We start from the raw sequence: 20,144 nt of genomic DNA, 5'->3' as shown, positions 1-20,144 counted from the left end.
GTATCATAATGGAAGAAAAATTATATAGAGAGGATTATATGAATGACGGCTGACTTCTCATCAGATACCATGGATGCCAGAAGACAGCAGAACAACATTTTTAAGGTGCTGAAAGGGAAAGAAAAAAAATCTCAGAATTCTCTATTCAGAAAAAAAAGTGCCTTTAAGTATGTAAGCAAAATAAAGATATTTTTCAGATAAAAGAAGAGTAAGAGAATTTATTGCCAGTATACCTGATGTACAAGAAATGCTAATGGCAGTTCCTCAGGCTGAAGAAAAAGGATACCAGGCAACTGAGATGTTTAGGAAGGGCTGAAGAATACTGGAAAGGATAAATATATATGGGTAAATATAAAAGACTTTTTTCCGTAATTAAAAAATACAAACACACATACAGCGTTCTATTGAGAATATATAATGCATAGGACTACTATACCATTAAGGATGGGAGTGGATTTATGCAGTTATGAAGTTCTTACATTTTACATGAAGTGTACAATATTAATTCTAAGTATACTGTACGAAGTTAAGAACGTATATTTTAATCCCTAGAAAGACGTCTAAAACGTAATGTAAAGAGGAATAGCTAAAAAGTCAATAGAAAAATTGAAATGGAATTCTAAAGGGTATTTAGTTTACCCAAAAGAATGCAGGAAAGGAGCAACAGGGGAACCAAAAACAAATGAGATAACCAGAAAAGTAGCAAAATGATTGTAGGTCTCTACCCAATCATATCAATAAATTAAATGTAAATGGACTAAATATTCCAATTAAAAGGTAGAGATAGGGCTTCCCTGGTGGTGCAGTGGTTAAGAATCCACCTGCCAATGCAGGGGGCACAGGTTCGAGCCCTGGTGCAAGAAGATCCCACATGCCACGGAGCAACTAATAAGCCCGTGCACCACAACTGCTGAGCCTGCGCTCTAGAGCCCGCGAGCCACAACTGCTGAGCCCGTGTGCCACAACTACTGAAGCCCGTGCGCCTAGAGCCCGTGCTCTGCAACAAGAGAAGCCACCACAATAAGAAGCCCGCACACCACAATGAAGAGTAGCCCCGCTGGCTGCAACTAGAGGAAGCCCGTGCACAGCAGCAAAGACCCAACACAGCCAAAAATAAATAAATAAAATAAAATAAAATGAATAAAATCTATCTTTAAAAAAAAAAAGGTAGGGATGGATATGTTCATTAGCTTACTTGTGGTGATTATTTCGTAATGTGTATGTATATCATGAGCCAAGGAGTACAGGTAGCCTCTAGAATCTGAAAAAAAGGCCAGGAGATTCTTCTCCTTTAGAGCCTCCAGAAGAGACTGTAGCACTTCCAACACCTTGATTTGAGCCCAGTGAGGCCGTGAGATCTATGTCAGATGGCTGGCCTACTATTATCTTACAAAACTAAGGTAATAAATTTGTGTTGTTATAAGCCACAAGTTTGTGGTAATTTGTTATAGCAGCAGTGGAAAACCAATAAGGATGGAAGAAGATATACTAGGTAAATAGTAAGCATAAGAAAGTTCCAATGGCTACATTAATATCAGATAAAGTAACCTTAAAGACAAAGAGTGTTACCAGCGATAAAGAGGGGCATTTCATACTGATCAAAGGGTCAGTTCATCCGGAAGATAGAATAGTCTTAAAAATATACATACCTAACAAGAGCTTCAAAATACATGAAATAAAAATGGACAGAAATACAAATCCACAATCATGTTTGGAGATTTTAACACCTTTTTCTCAGCAGTTGATACAACAATTAGACAAAAATAAGTCAACAATGACAACAAACCAATAAAGACATAAGAAGATCTGAACCACACTTTTTCTTTTTTTTTTTAATTCATTTATGGCTGCATTGGGTCTTCGTTGCTGCATGCAGGCTTTCTCTAGTTGCAGCGTGCAGGGTCTACTCTTCATTGCTGTGCACAGGCTTCTCATCGTGGTGGCTTCTCGCTGCAGTGCATGGGCTTCGGTAGTTGTGGCACGCGGGCTCTAGAGCGCAGGCTCAGTAGTCGTGGCGCACGGGCTTAGTTGCTCCGCGGCACGTGGGATCTTCCCGGACCAGGGCTCGAACCCGTGTCCCCTGCGTTGGCAGGCGGATTCTTAACCACTGTGCCACCAGGGAAGCCCCCGAACCACACTTTTAACCACCTTGACTTAATGGACGTTTTTAGAAAACTGCACCCAATTTCAGAACACGCCGCCTTTTCTTGTGCATGTAGTACATTCACCAAGACCAACTACCTGATGAATCATCAAACAAGTCTCAATAAATTTAAAAGGACGGCAGTCATACCAGGAAAAACAAAAGAAGAAATTCTACTAAGTATGTTCTTTGACCACAGTAGCATTAAATTGGAAATAAATAATAATAACAGAGGTAAGGTAACACCAAATATTTGGAAATTAAACAAAATATTTCTCAATAATCTATGGATAAAAGAAGTCACAGGGAAAAATAGAAAATATTTTGGACTAAGAGAAAATGAAAGCCACAGTATGTCAAAGTTTATGGTTTGCCACCTGAAGCTGTGCTTAAAGGGAGATGGCGTATCTTTGAAATCCTTTGAAAATGCACTTTCAGCCTTCAGCTCTCACTGCCTGTGCTTTCAGCTCTCTAGTTAGAAGTGATCTTTCTTTTGTACTGTTCTCGGTGTAGCTGTTTTCCACTATATCAATAATAACATCTTAACACATCAATTTGCTAACCTGTCAGTCTCTTCCTTTCTAAACCGCAAAAACCCTTTAAGGACAAGTAACTGCTGTTCCCATCAATGTTTTGTCTCTAGTTTCTGGCACAGTGCATGACACTTTGTGGGTCCTCAGTCAGTTTTGAATGAAAGATGGGGAATGGACCTTATCTTCATGAGGACCCTGTGGAGACAAGCAAACTAAGAATTATTAGCCCCGTTTTACAGCTCAGGAAACAGAAGCCCAGTTTCCCTTAATGAGCCGGTGACAAAGCCAGGTTTCCATCATTCCTCAGAAACTTTCCTTTCGGGTCCTAAGTTGCTGACAGAAACGTCACCATTAGTGAGAAGCGTCTCCCCAACAGAAGTGTAGAATTTATACCGGAGTAAAACTGAAGCCTCCACCAGCTATAACCTCATCATGTCATCTTTTATTCTCTGGAGGATGGGCCAGGGCACCTCTCCCCGAAGGCCTGTAGGAAGCCCTCGGCGCTGGGCCTCGGCGTCCTGACCGGTGGGGGAGTCTGGGCCTTGACCTTTCACACGCCCTGCCGCCTGCGACCTCATGCCGGCCCTGCAGAAAGCGCTGGAGCTTGAGGCTGCAGCCTGGCGCTTTCAGGCAGCCCACGCTGGTGGGTCTGTGCACCACGAGCTCTGTTTCTCTATTTTCTACCTAGGTTTCAGTTCTCAACTGGGGTTTGTTTCTCCTTTGCCTCTGGTTCAGCTTCCTTTTCCTGTTTGGTTTTAAGTAGAGTCTAAAAACCAAGTTGCTGCCTTCCGAGGGTCTGTGCCCTCTGATCAGCTGGCCTGGTGGGAATACAGGACTTAACCTCCTCGGGTTCGCTGTGCTACAGACGTGCAGCCATGGCCACAGTGTGAGTACGGGGACCAGAGGGGACAGAGGGACGTCAGAGGAGACGGAGAATCACGGGGACTGTAGAGATCTCCGCAGATCCCCTGGTTGTGCTGATGGGGAGACCGAGGACCAGAGGGCAGAGGACTCTCTCACGGCCACACAGCAGGTTACGGTGGAGCCTGCCCGCTCCGTCTGCTGGTCTGTGCCTCTGGACGCCTGTCATCTTTAATGGCTCTTTTGTGTGTGTGTCAGAATCACTTCCTCAGAAGTCAGGCGCCTGCCTCGGATGGTAGAGGGGGCTCTGAACTCTCTGAGGGGACTGGGGCTTGGCTGAGAGGTGCTGTGGACAGGTCCTGGCTCTTCTCTCGGAATGGCCTGAAAGCATCAGGGGGTTTTCTCTGAATACTGGGCACAGAAGGAGGAACTGGGGTGCCTTTTGTACAAGTTGAGACCTCATGGGCTGTCACAGCAGAACCCTGACCTTCTGCTTGAGAGACTTGGGACTGACTTTAGACCGCGGATCACTTAGGCTGCTGTGGTTTAGCACATGTGTGGGCACCGGCCGGTCTGTGTCCTGAACTGGTAATTGTGAGAGCCCTTTCCAAAGGTGAGATTACAATTCGGACATGACTTCCCCCTGCCCTGCGACCCCATAAAATATTGTGGATCATAGGACAGAGCTTTATCCTCTGGGATTTGGGGCATTGACTTGATTGACTCGCTGCAGCTTTGTGTCTCAGCATAAATTATAATCCCTCCCCTTAAAAATTACTTCACAATTCCCAAACTGCTGTTTCACCAGTTTTCTTGATTCTTTCAGCCGTGTTGGATGGTTAGCTCAGGAAGGGGTCATCACTGCTGCTCTGTGGGCGAGGAGGCCTGGCCTCTGATCGGCTGTGGCCCTTGCTCAGGGCTGCCTGGCTGGTTGAGGAGGGGCTGGAGGGAGAGCCACCCAGAACAGCTGCGCCCAGCGTTCCTCCCAGGATGCAACACGGGCTCTCTAGAAGCGTTTTGCAGGGAGTTATGACTGTTGACACACAGTAAGTGGGGCCCGTCCGATGCTTCTGGTCGGCAGGGGAGCTTTGGAGAGGGCGGCGCTCTCACGCCATGGCGCGGCCTTGGGCAGGCTGCCGGAGCCCCTTCCTCCAGGCGCTGGCAGCTCTCAAGGCCAGGGCCTCAGTTGGCCTTTCCTGCTCCTTTGCAGCCAGTTTTCTATCATTTTGGTAACTTTCCTTGAGCTCTAGAGGACTTGTGTGTGGAGCTGCGGCAAACAAGACTTTCCGTGTCTAAGGCTTGTTAGCTTCCAAAGTGGGCAGGCACCAAAGTCATTACCGGCCGAAAACTACACTGAAAAGCTGAGTCTGCTCTATCCTGTCAACTACTGATTGCAGAAAACAGTATCAGAAGTAAACCAGGAGGAAGCAAAGCGATGCTTAAAAATCTTTTAAAGTTGTAGAAATCTTAGGAGTTTCCATCGTGAAAGCAGGTTGAGACCATCTGCAGTAGATCACCTGGGTTAGTGGTGCTTCAGGCATCTTACCCTCCACTTCAACCAGATCCACTCTCTTTTATCTTTTTAAAGTATTCCTCAATATTTCTTTGAGGAAAAGAAGTTGTATTGTTGCTGGTGATGATGATTTTGAAATCTGAAAACTACTTATTTAGTCCAGCTCTGAGGTATACACAGTTGGGGAAATTGAGGCGCAGAGCTGGGGCAGAACTCGTTCTTTGGTGAGTGAGTTAGTGGTCCAGCCAAACCAAAACCCAGGTTTTCTGCACCCACCCTCCCCGTTCCAGGCTGCCTGCGCTCACGCTGCCAGTGAGGCCGCACGTACAGCAGCTGTGAGAGCCGTAGATAGTTTGCTTTCCACATGCTGACATAACAGAGATGTGATCGCTGGATTCCTAGGTCACCGTGGTTCCTGTGGTGGGCATGGAAAAGGCCTTCCCATCATGAAAACGTGTCAGTCCCAGCTCCGGCCATCCATCAGTCAAGAAACATTTTCTGAGCACTTAACCCTGGGCCGGGACCGGGGAGTTCTCTTGAGCACGTGCCAGCGTACAGCACACTCTCCCTGGCATGATTTCATTTAATGCCTACAGCGGTCCTGAAGGTGGCAAGTATTGCTTTTATTGTTCCCACTTCATAGCGGAAGAAACCAAGGTAGAGAGGCAGTGAGTAACTTGCCCAGGAAGTGAGAGACCCAGGCTGGAGCGGGTCTCCTGATGCAGACGCTCTGCACTCCTGCTCCTGAGCTGGAGGGGCCGCGGCTTGCAGCCTGGTCGAGTGGGAAGACGACGTTCTCAGGAATGAAGGGATCACAGGTCCTTAGTCCAGTGCAGTGTGGACCATGGTGAGTGTAGACAGGAGGAGCAGGAGTTGAGAAGTTGGGTGCTGTCAGGAAGTACTTCAGGGAGAAAGTGGGGTCTCAGGTAAACTCGAAGGATAGGGAGGAGTTTTATTATTATTATTATTTTTTTTTTTTTTGGCTGCTCTGGGTCTTAATTGCAGCATGAGGGATCTTCGTTGTGCCACGTGGGATCTTTTTAGTTGCAGCATGCAAACTCTTAGTTGTGGCATGCATGCGGGATCCCATGGAGGGATTTTTGTGTTTTGCTGACTAGTGTATGCTCAGTGCCTAAAACAGTGCCCAGCAATACACATTTATTAACTTGCTGGAATTAATTAACTACTTTCGTTATGATGCTGGAGATGGCTGGGCCACCAAAGCTGCCAGTGGAGCTCCACAGTGTGGCCTGTTGGAGAAGCGGCCAGGAGAGCGGATGTTTCGTGGGTTCTCAGCTCGCGATGGAGCCAGGGCTCCCCGTGTGACCGGTCAGTAGTCAGCTGCCTGGGCACAGCAGTCACCGCTTACTGCACAGCCCTTCAGAGCTTGAATATGCGAACGTGGAAGAAGTCCCACGGCCTGGCCACCCCACAGTCCCCCCCAGCCCACACCCTTGCCTCTGCTGCAGGGTTCGGAAGACCGTCTCTAAGGGCGGCTGGTGTTTCCTTTGACGTCTCGTCCTCGCAGGCGAGTCCGAGTCCCGGCAGCTCACGACCAGTCGAGCCCTCGGGGACCACACTGCCCGTTTGCTGCCCCGGGACGTGTAGCCCAGTCATTTGAAGAGCGTCTTGAAACTTCGCTGTCGTCTTCTATTCAAAGAATCCACTGTGTCTCCAGTGGAGAAACACTCCCATAACGCCTCTAAGTTATTCTCATGGGAGTGTGCTGTGTTCCCTGGGTTTCCTGAGGCAGGAGATGGTTGAGAGCTGGTCTAGACTTTGACACCTGAACCCTTAAAAGAGAAAAGTAACAGCAGTACCCTTTTTTGAGTGTTAACACGCCAAGCACCGTGCTAATTATATTGATATGATTCGGCATGTGTTGTACTTAGCCCTCGTCCTCGGAGGCGTTACGTTGCTGTTCCCATCTCACTGGTAGAACAGGGGTCAGCAACGTTAGCTTACTTGCTCCAGGTCACACTGGTATCACTTGGCAGAGTTGGGCTTTGAAGCCAGGGCTCTTGTGTTTTCAGAAGCTAAGCTTAGCTATAGCCTCTCGAAGGAACTTGCCCAGAATTACAGTCAGAGTTAGAATCAAGGCTCCTGATCTCTGTCTTTCTTTGTAGTCGCCGATTTTCCACTGTTAATACCACAGGAGTCGGGAGACCTCCTCAGCCCTCCTGTAGCGCCCATGCTTCTCTCCGTCAGTCATCTGTTCATTCACCACCTCCCCTCCCAGCCTAGAGCTGTTCGTGGGCAGGGTCTGCGTCCGCCCCTGTGGCCAGGGGATGGCACACACTTAATCTGATGCGAATGTGAACCGAACCGCCCTGCCGATAATCAGGGGTGTCAGCCGGGACTCAGCCCGGTCTCATTCCCAGACTATTAATTTACCCTCGGAGATGCGCGTACTGCCCCAGTCCTTGGCCCAGCCAGATCTCTACAGCTGTCCCGAGGCTGTGTTGAAACCTGTTCCACTCCCACAAGTGATCAGAGGCACAGACTCTGGGGACACAGGCATAGAGTGGAATTTAAATATGTTTGAAGTTGGAGCAGTCCTCGTGTCCACATGGCCTGTCAGATGGCTCCCCAAGGGAAGGGCTGCGTCGGTGGCCTCGAGAGAAAGTGTGGGAGGGGTTGAGATAGGTTCAGACTAAGGATGTCAGGCTCTCTCAACAGTTGGTTGGAGTGTTTGTTCCAGATTCCACTAGACTTCACAGAGAAGTGGAGCCAGCTGTCCAGGCATCCGGGACACTGGCGTTAGAGCGGAGAAAAGGCAAACAGTCTTGACCACACATGACGTGGCAGCCTGATTCTCCCAACCAACTTGGGTAGAAGAAAAGATGTTTGGGTTTGATACCAAATTTACTCTTCATTTACCCAAAGCCTTTCTTTAATTCCAACACTCACAAAAATGCGGCTTAGTCACCATTTGAGATTATGCATGTTATTCTGTGCAGATCTAATTTATTGTTTTCATTACTGTAATGCAGCAGTTCTCAAAATGTGATCAGAAGACCTACCCTTTTAGGGGTCTGTGAGTCAAAACTATATTTGTAATAATACTGAGACATTATTTGCCTTTTTCACTCTCATGAGTGCAAAGTGGAATTTTCCAGAGGCTACATGACATGTGTTGACATTGTCACGGTGACAGCCAAGGAAGTGTATGCTTGTGTTTTTAAAAATTCTTAGTTTTAATTTCAAATATGGTGAATACAGATAGACTTAATCTCCATAAACAGAAGCTTTTTGGCACCCTCAATAATTTTTTAAAATTTATTTTATTGAAGTATAGTTGATTTACAATGTTGTGTTAATTTCTGCTATACAGCAAAGTGATTCAGTTATACATGTATATACATTCTTTTTCATATTCTTCTCAATTATGGTTTGTCACAGGATATTGAATATAGTTCCCTGTGCTGTACAGGAGGACCTTGTCGTTTATCCATCCTATACATACTAGTTTGCATCTGCTAATCCCAAACTCCCACTCCATCCCTCCCCCACCCCCACCCCCACCGGCAACCACAAGTCTGTTCTCTGTGTCTGTGAGTCTGTTTCTGTTTTGTAGGTAAGTTCATTTGTGTCCTATTTTAGATTCCACGTATAAGAGATATCATATGGTATTTGTCTTTCTCTTTCTGACTTACTTCACTTAGTAGGGTAATCTTTAGGTCCATCTATGTTGCTGCAAATGGCATTGTTTCATTCTTTTTTATGGCTGAGTAATATTCCATTGTATATAGATAGGTACCACATCTTCTTTATCCATTCATCTGTTCATGGACATGTAGGTTGCTTCCATGTCTTGGCTGTTGTAAATAGTGCTGCTGTGAACATAGGGGTGCGTGTATCTTTTTGAATTATAGTTTTGTCCAGATATATGCCCAGGAGTGGGATTGCAGGATCATATGGTAATCCTATTCTTAGTTTTTTGAGGAACCTCCATAATGTTTTCCATAGCGGCTGCACCAATTTACATTCCTGCCAGCAGTGTAGGAGGGTTCCCTTTTCTCCACACCCTCCCCAGCATTTGTTATTTGTAGACTTTTTAATAATGGCCATTCTGACTGGTATAAGGTGGTACCTCATTGTAGTTTTGATTTGCATTTCTCTAATAATTAGCTGCCATCTTCAATAATTTATACGGGTGTACAGGGGTCCTGAGACCAAAAAAGTTTGAGAACCACTTCTGTAAAATAGTCCATTATGTAACCGTACTATGAAAGGCATGCACAGAATTGGTAAGCACCCAGTTCAGGATGGTGGCTCCCACTGGTCGAGAGGAGGGCACTGGGGTGCAGGGGCCTCTCGGGCTAAACAGCTTTCTGAGATGACATCACATTTCCTGGCCTGAGTGGTGGGATCATGGGAACCTACTTCTCACCGGCGTGAACTGTTTCAGAATACCATTTTAAGTTTAGATGAAAACACCAAACCTGTAGGCATGAACTGTTTCAGAATAAACATTTTAAGTTTAGATGAAAATACCAAACCTGTTTCAGGCCTGTTTCCATTAAGAGAAAAAAATGTCACCCTATAGGGGATTTACTCATTACCAAGAAGAAAGGCACCTTTCCGTTGGAGAGATCTGGCGTCTGCTCCCGTAGACAAGCTTGCCTCTCAAAGAGAAGGCACCTGAATGTGCTGCCCGACGTGATGTGATAGAGTAAATGCCCACTCCCCCCTGTGCTGTGTTCTTCCTATTTATCCTGAATTTAGTCACGAGGAAACAATCCAGGATGGGAACAGCCTCCAACACAACTGGCCTGATCTCTTCACACACACAAAAAATCAATATCAGTGAAAAACAGGGAAAAAATATGGCCTAACATTCTAGCTTAAAAGAGAGTAAGCAGACAACACAACCAAATGTAATGCATGAGTGGCTCCTAGATCTATAAAAAAATCAAAACATTTTGGGGAAACTTGGGTGACTTTTAATATGGGCTCTGTATTGGATCTGTTAGTAAATTACTAATTTTCTTAGATGTAATAATGGTGTTTAAGTTATATAGTAGAATGTCCTTATTTTAAAGAAATGTAAAAACCTTAGGATTGATGTGTCATGATATCTGGAACTGTCAAATGGTTCAGAAAAAGAATAACATAAAAAAGAGAAAACTTGCACGTGGTAAAAATGCTTCTTCACTCAGGAGGCAGAGAAGCCCTATCGTGTAGCAGTAAGGGGTCTGCAGTCTAGTCCTGGCCTCCCCCATATTAGCTGTGGGACATTGGTAAACTTGCCCCCGTCACTTGGCCTGACTCCTCCATCTAAAGGGTTCCTTCCGAATGTTTCTCGGCTCTGACAGGGCTGTGTTTCCATCCCTGTTCCTTGGTCCCTGGATTGGGATGCAGTGCCAGTACGCCTGGTGCGGGCTTCCTGGTTCCCCTGGAATGTGTGCATGTTGAGAAGTAACGGGCAGCCCAGGGTGATGGCCAGGGGCACCGGGCACTCTGCCCGAGACGCACGCACCCCCACCCTGGGCCAGACGCGCCAGGCTCCCCTTCTGCTGCGGGCGCTCTGCACCCCTGGAGTGCCATGGGCTGTGTGTGTGTGCCTTCCCTTGATGGCGCAGACCATGGCTTCTGTTCAACACACAGTCTGCTTTCTAAGTACCAGGCGTGGGGATATACTTGGTACGTAGTCAGTCCTCAGTGAAAGGGGTGTGTTCTTAGTTTATTTGTTAAATTAATGCGGGAAGAGAAAGCAGTGGTGGCCCGATCTCAGGTGGGTCGTGACCCCCTCCCCTCCCCTCCCCACCCCACCCCAAAGAATCTTCGAAGGCTGAGAAGTATGATGCCTGGCAAAAACTAGGCACACTCAAAAGCAAGCATTTATTCAAAGGTAATTACTGAGCAATCCAGCAGGTCCCAGTTACTGGAGCTACAGAGACGAACAACATTTTTAAAGTAACCACAGAAAACCTGCCTCGTGGGGGAGAGAGAAAATCAGCAGACCTTCAGGACAGTGGCAGTGAATGGATAGGTGTTTCCTGAAGGCAGTGGCACTGAGCTGAGAAAGGTGAGATGCAAGCCGTGGATGTGGGAAAGAGAAGTCGTCTTAAACAAGGGACATACTGGCTCAAGTAAACAGCACATCTGCATGAGGTAAGGCCTTGAGGTGAAGCCCGTGTGAGGCGCCTTCTGTATCCACACTGGAGCTGCCCTTACCCCTTATTCTTTTAACCTCTAGGGAGAAAACCAAGGTCAGAGGCTCCTGAGTATGACCTGGAGAGCCGCCTTGGGCGTTCAGGTAGCGTGCAGGCTGTCGGGTCCTGCCTTTGCTGAGAGCCCCAGGGCGGAGGCTTGCCCACTGGGGGCACAGGCTGTGCTGCGGGGGCGTCTCCCACACCGGGTCTCCGAGCCCTGCTTTGCCCACTTCCTCTCCTGAGTGCCTGCTCCTGGGAGGGAGGTGGCCCACCCCACGGAGAAGATGCTGGGTAGCTTTCCTTCGTGCCACTTGCTACTGTACCTGCCACTGTTCTGCAGGTCTGTCTGGCCAGGTGTCATGTTTCTCAGCTTGATGGAAGAGAAAACGAGAGCTAGAGAGGTAGCAGCTGGGATCAGGGAGTGGTGCCAGCTCGTATCAACTTACGTCAGCCAAACTCACCTTCAGTGGGTGTTTATTAGGTACTTAATCCCATGATAGTTACTGTGGAGAGGGAGAGGGAGCTCCCAGTAGGGCAACCACTCCCTCTGCTTTGCCTGGGACCATCCTGGTCTTAGCGCTGAGTGTCCTGCCCCAGCTCCCGGGAAACGCCTCAGCCCCAGGCGAACCTGGGTTCCCGGGTCCGCTGGGGTGAGGTCAGCCTTCAGGACAGAGTGTGGGGAGTTGTTCTGTCTGAAGGGAGCCAGCGAGCTGGGCATTGGGTCGGGCCAGTGCCGGCGGGGAGGGTGAGGTGTGATCCAGGCGACGGGGTGCGCTCCGAGGCCGACCGTCCAGGGGACCCCCAGAGGGCAGCCTGCGCTTTCCCAGAGCAGCGGGTCTGTGTCTCCAGCCGGCCCCCTGGGAGCCTCACTGTCAGGGGGCCCCCCTCAGCACTGCGGTCTCCCGACTCTCGGACCCCAGGCCGCGGCGATCTGACGGTGCTCCGTAACCGAGGCTTTTGTTCGGCAGCTGCTCTCGCTGAGCATCAGCGGAGGCGGATTGTAGATGGACTGTTCCCGTGGGCACGCGGTCGTAGATGCACTCATTCGCAGTTAGAGAGTCATGTATTGAGCAGTTTGTAGTGTCTGCAGCACACAGGGGACCAGACTTACGAAGGGGAAAGCGACAGAGCCCTTGCCTTCAAGGAGCTCACCGTCTAGTGGGGCAGACAGGTAAGAGCTTTGGTGAGAGGCAGAGACGCAGATACTGAGAAGCGGGACAGACAGGTAGGAGCTTTGGTGAGAGGCAGAGACGCAGATACTGAGAAGCGGGACAGACAGGTAGGAGCTTTGGTGAGAGGCAGAGATGCAGATACTGAGAAGCGGGACAGACAGGTAGGAGCTTTGGTGAGAGGCAGAGACGCAGATACTGAGAAGCGGGACAGACAGGTAAGAGCTTTGGTGAGAGGCAGAGACGCAGATACTGAGAAGCGGGACAGACAGGTAAGAGCTTTGGTGAGAGGCAGAGATGAGCACAGTGCTGCGGGGGCCGGTTCTTCCTGCAGGTCCAAGTGCTGTACGGGTTCCAAGCTCAACCCTGCACTGAGTTTTCCAGTGAGCCTCTCTTCGTTGGCCCTGTTGCTCCCTGTTCCCTTTTTGGCTCTGCACCTTTTTGCCCTTACTTGATGAAATGACACTCTGTCCTTCAAATTTTTGTAGTAAATGCCTGGAAGAGCCCCGGAAGGCATTTGTAGAGTGGAAAGGATTCCACATGCACTGTGCACAGGAAAGAGCGTGGCCAGGATGGGGTGTCACCGCAAGCCCGAGGGAGGTTCAGAGACCTCATTCCCGGTCATGCAGGGAGCGGTGGGGCGGGAGTCCAACAGCTGGTGGGACGTAGAAGCTGCGCTTTTCCAGGAGGAATAGACAGAAGCAGAGGTGGAGACTGACTTCAGGCTACCTTCACTGTGTTTTCCCGTGTATTACTTTTATCCACAAGTGCACCGGTGGTTTCTCATGTCAAGTCCAGGAATATCTGTGAGTATGTCTCACAGTTATATGCAGAAAGTTGGGGTGTGTTTGCTGTTTTTCTTTTTTTTTTTCTTTTTAATTTTTTTAAATTTATTTATTTATTTTATTTATGGCTGTGTTGGGTCTTCGTTTCTGTGCGAGGGCTTTTCCTAGTTGCGCCAAGCGGGGGCCACTCTTCATCGCGGTGCGCGGGCCTCTCACTATCGCGGCCTCTCTCGTTGCGGAGCACAGGCTCCAGGCGCGCAGGCTCAGTAATTGTGGCTCACGGGCCCAGTCGCTCCGCGGCATGTGGGATCTTCCCAGACCAGGGCTCGAACCCGCGTCCCCTGCATTGGCAGGCAGATTCTCAACCACTGCGCCACCAGGGAAGCCCCTGTTTTTTCTTTTTAAGTGAGAGATTTCAACAGGGATTCAGTAGTGGTCTCTGACGTATAGCCTAGAAGAGTTAACTGCCGAACCAGTGACAAGACACTGACTGCTGGCCCGGGGCTGGGCTTATGGGCAGAGCTCAGCATGAACACACGGCTGTCTGAGGGGGGCCCTGAGGTCAGACTAGCCTTGTACAGATGAGGAAACTGAGGCCCAGAGGACGCCGTCTTCCTCCTCTAAGGTCCTGACGAAAGAGCTGTCCCAGCTTTGTTAGCGTATGTCTCACCTGCCACTGGGAGGGAAGTTATAGACTTGAATTTTTTGCCAGGCCCACAAACACCCATACAAAAGCCCAAAATGAGACTGGAATTGGACTGCTCGCTCTGAAAGAGCCTTCTCCTGGGAGAGAAACTCTGCTTGTACCTGCAGCTCAGAGCAGACTGTCAGGTCCCAGGGGGCAAAAGTCCATCAGCCTGGCAGTTCAGCACCATGTGGGACAAACCAAACGGCATATTGGACTGATTCCCACTGGTCAGTGGTTGTTTGCTCACGTGAAGGCAGCCTGTCCGAGATGAGCCCTCAGGAGGACCAGCTTTGGCGCAAGTTGTATGGGGCCAGGGCTGGGGCGGGGGCGGGGGGGGTAGCAATAGTCTTTTTCAATTTAGTAAAGGGAATTTTGTATATATGTGTTTAAAAAATAGTTCAGCCGTTCTAATATTTGTCTACCAAATTAACTTTTCTCAAAAAACTGATTTAGCCAAATGAAGTGTCTGGTGCCTGTGAGCTCCGTGTGTAGTATAGAGTTTGCGTATTCATCCCAATGGAGGTGTCGAGAAGACAGTGAATATATGGACCTCAGAGGCAATGTCTAGGCTGGATAGCAATCAAGAGTTTATTAAAACAAAACAACACAAGAAAAAATGTTCATAACTAGGTGTGGTGATGGATATTAACTAGACTTGCTGTGGTCATCATTTTGCAGTATATATAAATATTGAATCATTGTGTTATACACCTGAAACTAATATAATGTTACATGTCAATTGTATCTCAGTAAAACTAAAAAATAATAAAACGCTGACCCCTGCAAAACAAAGGGATAATAAGTAAGACGAATCTTAAGTAAACAAGTATTTTCTTGCATTTAGGGTTTGTTAGTGGTAATAAAATAAGCAGAGATAGACGAGCACTAGTCAAATGGGAACAAAAATAGGGATTTTTGATTAACCACAAGTTCAATTTGAACCTAAACTGCTAAAAAAAAAAAAACCAAAAAAACCAAAAAGGGAGCCTGTGGCTATGATTACAGTTTAAAAGAACACTGGCTGCTGTTGAAGCTCCTAGCAGGGGCAGGCAAGCACAGTGGTCGGTCCGGTGCTGTATCATGTCCGTTGCACAGCCCCGAGAGGTGTATGTGGTGCTCCAGGTAGGCTCTGCACGCAGTGCGCTGTGCTTGCCTCGCTGGCTGCTGGCCGCCCCCGCCCAGGATCCCACATCCCCTTCCTGAACCCGCCCGGGGTTGAGAACTCCTCAGCTTTAAACCCACACCGCAGTTTCTTCACAAAGTCTCCCCTGTTCCCCCAGTCCCTCCAGGCAGAGTAAGGTGTGTCATCATTTGTCTTATTTCCTGAGTCGCTGTGAGCAGAGACTGTCATATGCCCCTCTGCATCACTAAATGTTTTTTGACTCACTGGCATCTGTGCTTGTCAGACGAAGACAAGAGTATCATACCAGATCCCAAGAGAACATGTGACAGGTGGGGACTCACTGGAGCAGAGCGACCGGGGTGGCACGGGGGCCTGTAGCTGCGTTGTGTGAATGGTGGATGGCAGAGCCAAGGCGTTCCCTCAGTTGTCCACTAGGCCGGCAGAGCTGTCCAGAGCACCTTGGTACCTCTGCAGGGCAGGGAGTGGGCTGACCCTCAGAACAAGGGCGACTCAGACCATTCCACAACAAACAGACTGCTTTGGAGAGCGGAGTTCCCCGTTGCCAGCAGTTCCATTCAGGGGCTCGGCGTGCTCTTAGGGCTGCTTTAGGAGGCATGCTGTGCTGAGCTGGAGAGGGACTCGGTCCTCTCCAGAGCTCTCTTCCCAGGGAGCAGCCATCAGGCCCCTGCTCTCTGCCGGGTTCTGGAGACAGTGGAGAATGAGACCCCTGTGTCCCTGCCCCCAGGGAGCCTGCACCGTGCAGGCTGTGTTACTTTGGGTCTTCCAAAAGCAGACACCAAGACCCCCAGGACGGTTAGATACCAGAGATTTATCAGAAGGTCAGTGAAGGATGGAGGGAGCGGAGAGGCCCGGAGAGCCTCAGGCCAAGATGCAGGTCTGACGTCTGCAGGAGGAGAAGGGGCAAGAAGGACTGAGTAGGAAGCGTCTCAGCCCACAGCACAGTTCCGAGAAAATTTGGGCCTGGCTGATGAGGAGGTTTCCCCTGGGGAGGAGCCCTGCGTGGGCCAGCTATCCCTGCCACCACTTAGTCACTGGCGGAGAGTGGCCCAGAGAACGTGGCCTCTGTGCAGACGTGGTGGGCGTCCAGAGGGCAGCAGCTGGGACCACTGGTCAGCTCTGCTGCAGAACAGGCTCGTTGGAAGGTGATCTGAAGGGCGGCACCCCACGGCCTTCACACGGGGGCTCTACCACACGCTTCCTTCCTGGTTGGCTCCCACAGAGGCATCGCAAGGGCTTCTGTGTCTCATGCCAGTAAGCGCTACGCCTGGGATTTTGGCTCAGGTCCCTCTGACTTAATCGAGTCTGTGCTTTGTTACCTCACCCTGTGCTGCATCTCAGGATCTCTCCCAGCTCCTGAGCCAGCATTCAGAGCACACACCTGCTTGCCCACTGTCACCGTGAGCGCCTAAGTGCGTGAGTAGCACTAAGTGACACAACTTAGCCCAGAACTTGATTAGTAATTAGTTTATATTGGTGTGGGACTCTGACTTGATCTGAACCAAGGTCTGTCTAATTCTGTGTACAGTTTACTCTGATTCCCACCTTCGACTTCATGAGGACAGGGCCCCAAAGACTCAGCTAGGGGAGCGGCAACTCCTCCTAATAGTCTCGTAGAAGATACATGGTTTCAGGCTCCAGAGCTCAGAGAAGGCAAAGCACAGTGCCGTGTTTGGTTTTCTTTTTGTTTTTCTTTTTTCTCCCCGCCAGTATGATATGGCTGTCTTCTGGGGAAGCCCATGCCTGCTCGGCTCATCACTGATTTCCCCTTAATTATTTGTTGAATGAATAATGAATGATGAGGAAAAAAGATGTAGCACAATTGCACAACAAAACCCATATAATTCACTCCCAATACATGTGTCCACAGAAGGAGCCTCAGCACAGGGCTTGGACAGCTGACGTCCAGTGTACCGCAGACTCCTGCACCCTAGGGCAGAGCTGAGGGGCCAGCAGAAGGATTGAGACGGCGCAGTGTAGGCCTTTGGAGTGGGTCTGAGAGCGCTGGCACGTGAAGTCTTAGCTGGACAGCCATCAAGTGTACGTAGGGATTCGTGTAACGTGAAGTGAGGGAATATGTACGGGCAGGTTTGTGTGTGCACATACCCAGAATTGTTGTTCAGATAGTAATAATCTGTACATGGCTCCTCCACCGTCTTGGAGTCGTAGGGGAGCCGGGTCCCGGGGAAGCTCAGCCCGCGAGAGCCCTCAGGCAGGCTGCCTAGGCCAAGGTGAGGTTTCCAGGTCCCTGAGGGCCAATCTCCTAAAAACCATCATTTTGTCACCTGGTAGCCACTGGGACTGGGGAGAGGGGACTTCTTCGAATATTTGGTTTCCCTGCCTTCTTAGATATGGTGAAGGGAACAGACTGTGACTTTCTCCTGACTGCCTGGTCTCATCATCATGATTATCACAATTACACACACTTCCACGTCTTTATAAATTGGCGCCGACTTGCTGGGCTTTAACTTTCCGTTTCTAATTCTTCAGCCTCCCTTTCCGCTAACAGCCACTCCTCGCTGCTGTTGGTGTGCCTACCTTTGACAGCCACGTCTTACCTTTTTAATTGGGGGATTCTAATATACTAGAGACTGAGAAAGTAAATGTTTAAGATTATGAGGCTTATATGTAAATGAAGAGGCCGGTGGGCTCTGGGAGACTTGCCCTGAGTGCTGTGGCGGGAGTTGCAGTGTGCTGACTTCAGTGATGACTATCTTCTCTCTCCGGGTGCTTCTTTTGCTTCTTCCCTGGTTTTCTGTCATATGCTGAACAGGGGAATTTGCTTGGAAATCTCTCCATTGAAGCAGGGTGAACCATCTATTTATTTTGATTTTCATCACTCTGTTCTTTAGAGGATCACCTAATCATGTTATTGTCTACATAGCTTGTGTGAAGCCACACTATCGTACTATCATAAATTGAGCATTTTGTTGGATGTTGTGGAGAATATTATCTGTATCATGTATTCTAGAGTCAGACAGAACTGGTTGGAAATCCCAGATAAAATCGCTGAGTACCTATGTGAATTTGTATAAATCTTTCCAAGTCTCTGGGCCACTCTTTTGTCATCTACAAAATGGGGGTAATAAATGGCTGCTTCGTAAGTTGCGAAGCTTATGTGCTTTAGTGCATTGTCTTATTTAACACCATGCCTGGAATATTGTGGACAGTTGGCAAATTATAGCTGTAATTCCTTTCTAGTTCAAGCACCTTTTCCCCTGAAAGTGAAGCTGGGAGTTTCTTCCATGCTATCAAAAACTTTGGCATAGAACCTCCTGTCCACTCCCCCTGGTCTTTGGAGAGTCAAAACGTATCGCCTCACAGAGCGGCCCTTCCACAGACAGTTGGAAGCTCTGGCAACTAGGAAGTTCCTTTGTGTCAAGCGGCAGTTGGCCTCTGTTTCAGAAAAGGACAAAGCCAGCATCCATCCCTTGTAACTGAGGCTGACGCTTAACGTTTTCTCTTGGTCTGCAGTGAACAGAGTATCTGCCAAGCCCGGGCTTCCGTGATGGTCTATGATGACACCAGTAAGAAGTGGGTACCAATCAAACCTGGCCAGCAGGGATTCAGCCGGATCAACATCTACCACAACACTGCCAGCAACACCTTCAGAGTCGTTGGGGTCAAGCTTCAGGATCAGCAGGTGAGTGCTGGGGTGACAGGCCGTCCCCACACACGCCTCACACACATACACACCTCACACACATACACACCTCACGCACATACACACCTCACACACACCTCACACACATACACACCTCACACACATACACACCTCACACACATACACACCTCACACACACACACACCTCACACACATACACACCTCACACACATACACACCTCACACACACACACCTCACACACACACACACCTCATACACGCCTCACACACATACACACCTCACACACATACACACCTCACACACCCCTCACACACACACATACCACACACACACACCCCTCACACACACCTCAGACACTTCACACACCTCTCTCACACACACACACACACACACACACACATACACACACACTGGTGAAAAACGGTCAGAGAACAACAAGGTCACGATGTAGAGTCAAAGGTCCGGGTTCAGAGTCTGGCCCTGTATTCTCATACTCCAAGGTGTTAAGACCTTGAGCAAATTATCTTTTCTGAACTTCATTTTTCACAGCTGTCTTACACAGGCAGTGATCCACACCCTGCCTACCTCACTGTGTTATTGTCAGATTAGAATATAAATAAAATAATAGATGTGAAACAGCTTTGAAAAATATATTGTACGAACGTGTTAGTATTATTCTCTGCCTGCGTACCCATAAGTAATATAGCTGTGAAGATTTTTGGTCCACCAACCCCGTAAGTCTTACTTTGGGGGGAATATCAAGATGACTTAAAGAATCTGGGATCATTCATCTCCCTAATAGTACATCCTGGACAAATCAGATGAGATAGTTTGTGAGTGCACCTGGTAGGTACCTGTGCCAATAAGTACAAGGTAAGTCCACCTATGTCCGGGGTAGTCGTGCACACGTAACTCAGACAGAGTGGTCTGACGTGACGTGGACTGAAATAGAGACGTGGAGAAAGGGCTCGTGTGGCTTCGCCACGGCGACTTCGTTAGGGCTTCAGGCTCTCCCTCCAGCTCTCTTCTGAGAGGTGGACGAGGACACTTTTCAGCAGGGAAATCAGCAGATCTGCAGTTCAGCATTTGTGAGCACCTCTGCCTTAAGTAGGCAGCCTTTGTCAGTCAGCCCGTGGCTGAGCTGAGCAGCAGGTTTGCTGCTGTCTTTGCAAGGACCATCGTGTTCGCAAATAGAAAAGAGAGAACAGAAACTCAGGACTCTGTTTTCAGTGTGTTGCCTGTTGAATGGGTTTCTGCTTTTGCCAAAATAGCCCTATTAAATTTCAGGTTCCTGTGGCTAAAAGGGACCTCCCCACTTCAGAACCCCTGGTCAAAGGTGGTCCTTCTGACCTGGAACTCTGGGTACCTTCAGGGGCATCCCTGTCCCTTGTCGAGGAGCCTTACGGGTAGGCAGGTTATTCTAAGAACCTTCTAGAAGCTGCTTCCCTGTTCTTCTAGCTCACTGATTCCAGCTCTGCCTTTCAGAGGCACACTGCACCACATACTGCAGGATTTATAACACCTTTA

At 48.8% G+C, this 20,144-nt stretch overlaps 1 protein-coding gene across 5 annotated transcripts in view; it reads left to right on the top strand.

Moving 5' to 3' along the window:
- EVL (Enah/Vasp-like) overlaps positions 1-20,144 on the top strand; it is a 158,283-nt gene that overhangs the window by 79,995 nt on the left and 58,144 nt on the right. For 4 of the 5 annotated variants that reach the window (XM_068540670.1, XM_068540682.1, XM_068540658.1 and 1 more), the window contains exon 2: positions 18,466-18,634. In XM_068540670.1, the coding sequence (XP_068396771.1) occupies positions 18,466-18,634 (169 nt within the window). Of the gene's footprint in view, positions 1-3,536; positions 3,563-18,465; positions 18,635-20,144 lie in introns of those variants that run through there. The other variant, XM_068540665.1, reaches the window with a different exon arrangement.

Source organism: Eschrichtius robustus, chromosome 1 (genome assembly GCF_028021215.1).
Source record: "Eschrichtius robustus isolate mEscRob2 chromosome 1, mEscRob2.pri, whole genome shotgun sequence".
Classification (NCBI taxonomy): domain Eukaryota; kingdom Metazoa; phylum Chordata; class Mammalia; order Artiodactyla; family Eschrichtiidae; genus Eschrichtius; species Eschrichtius robustus.
This window is presented reverse-complemented; position numbering and strand designations above follow the sequence as displayed.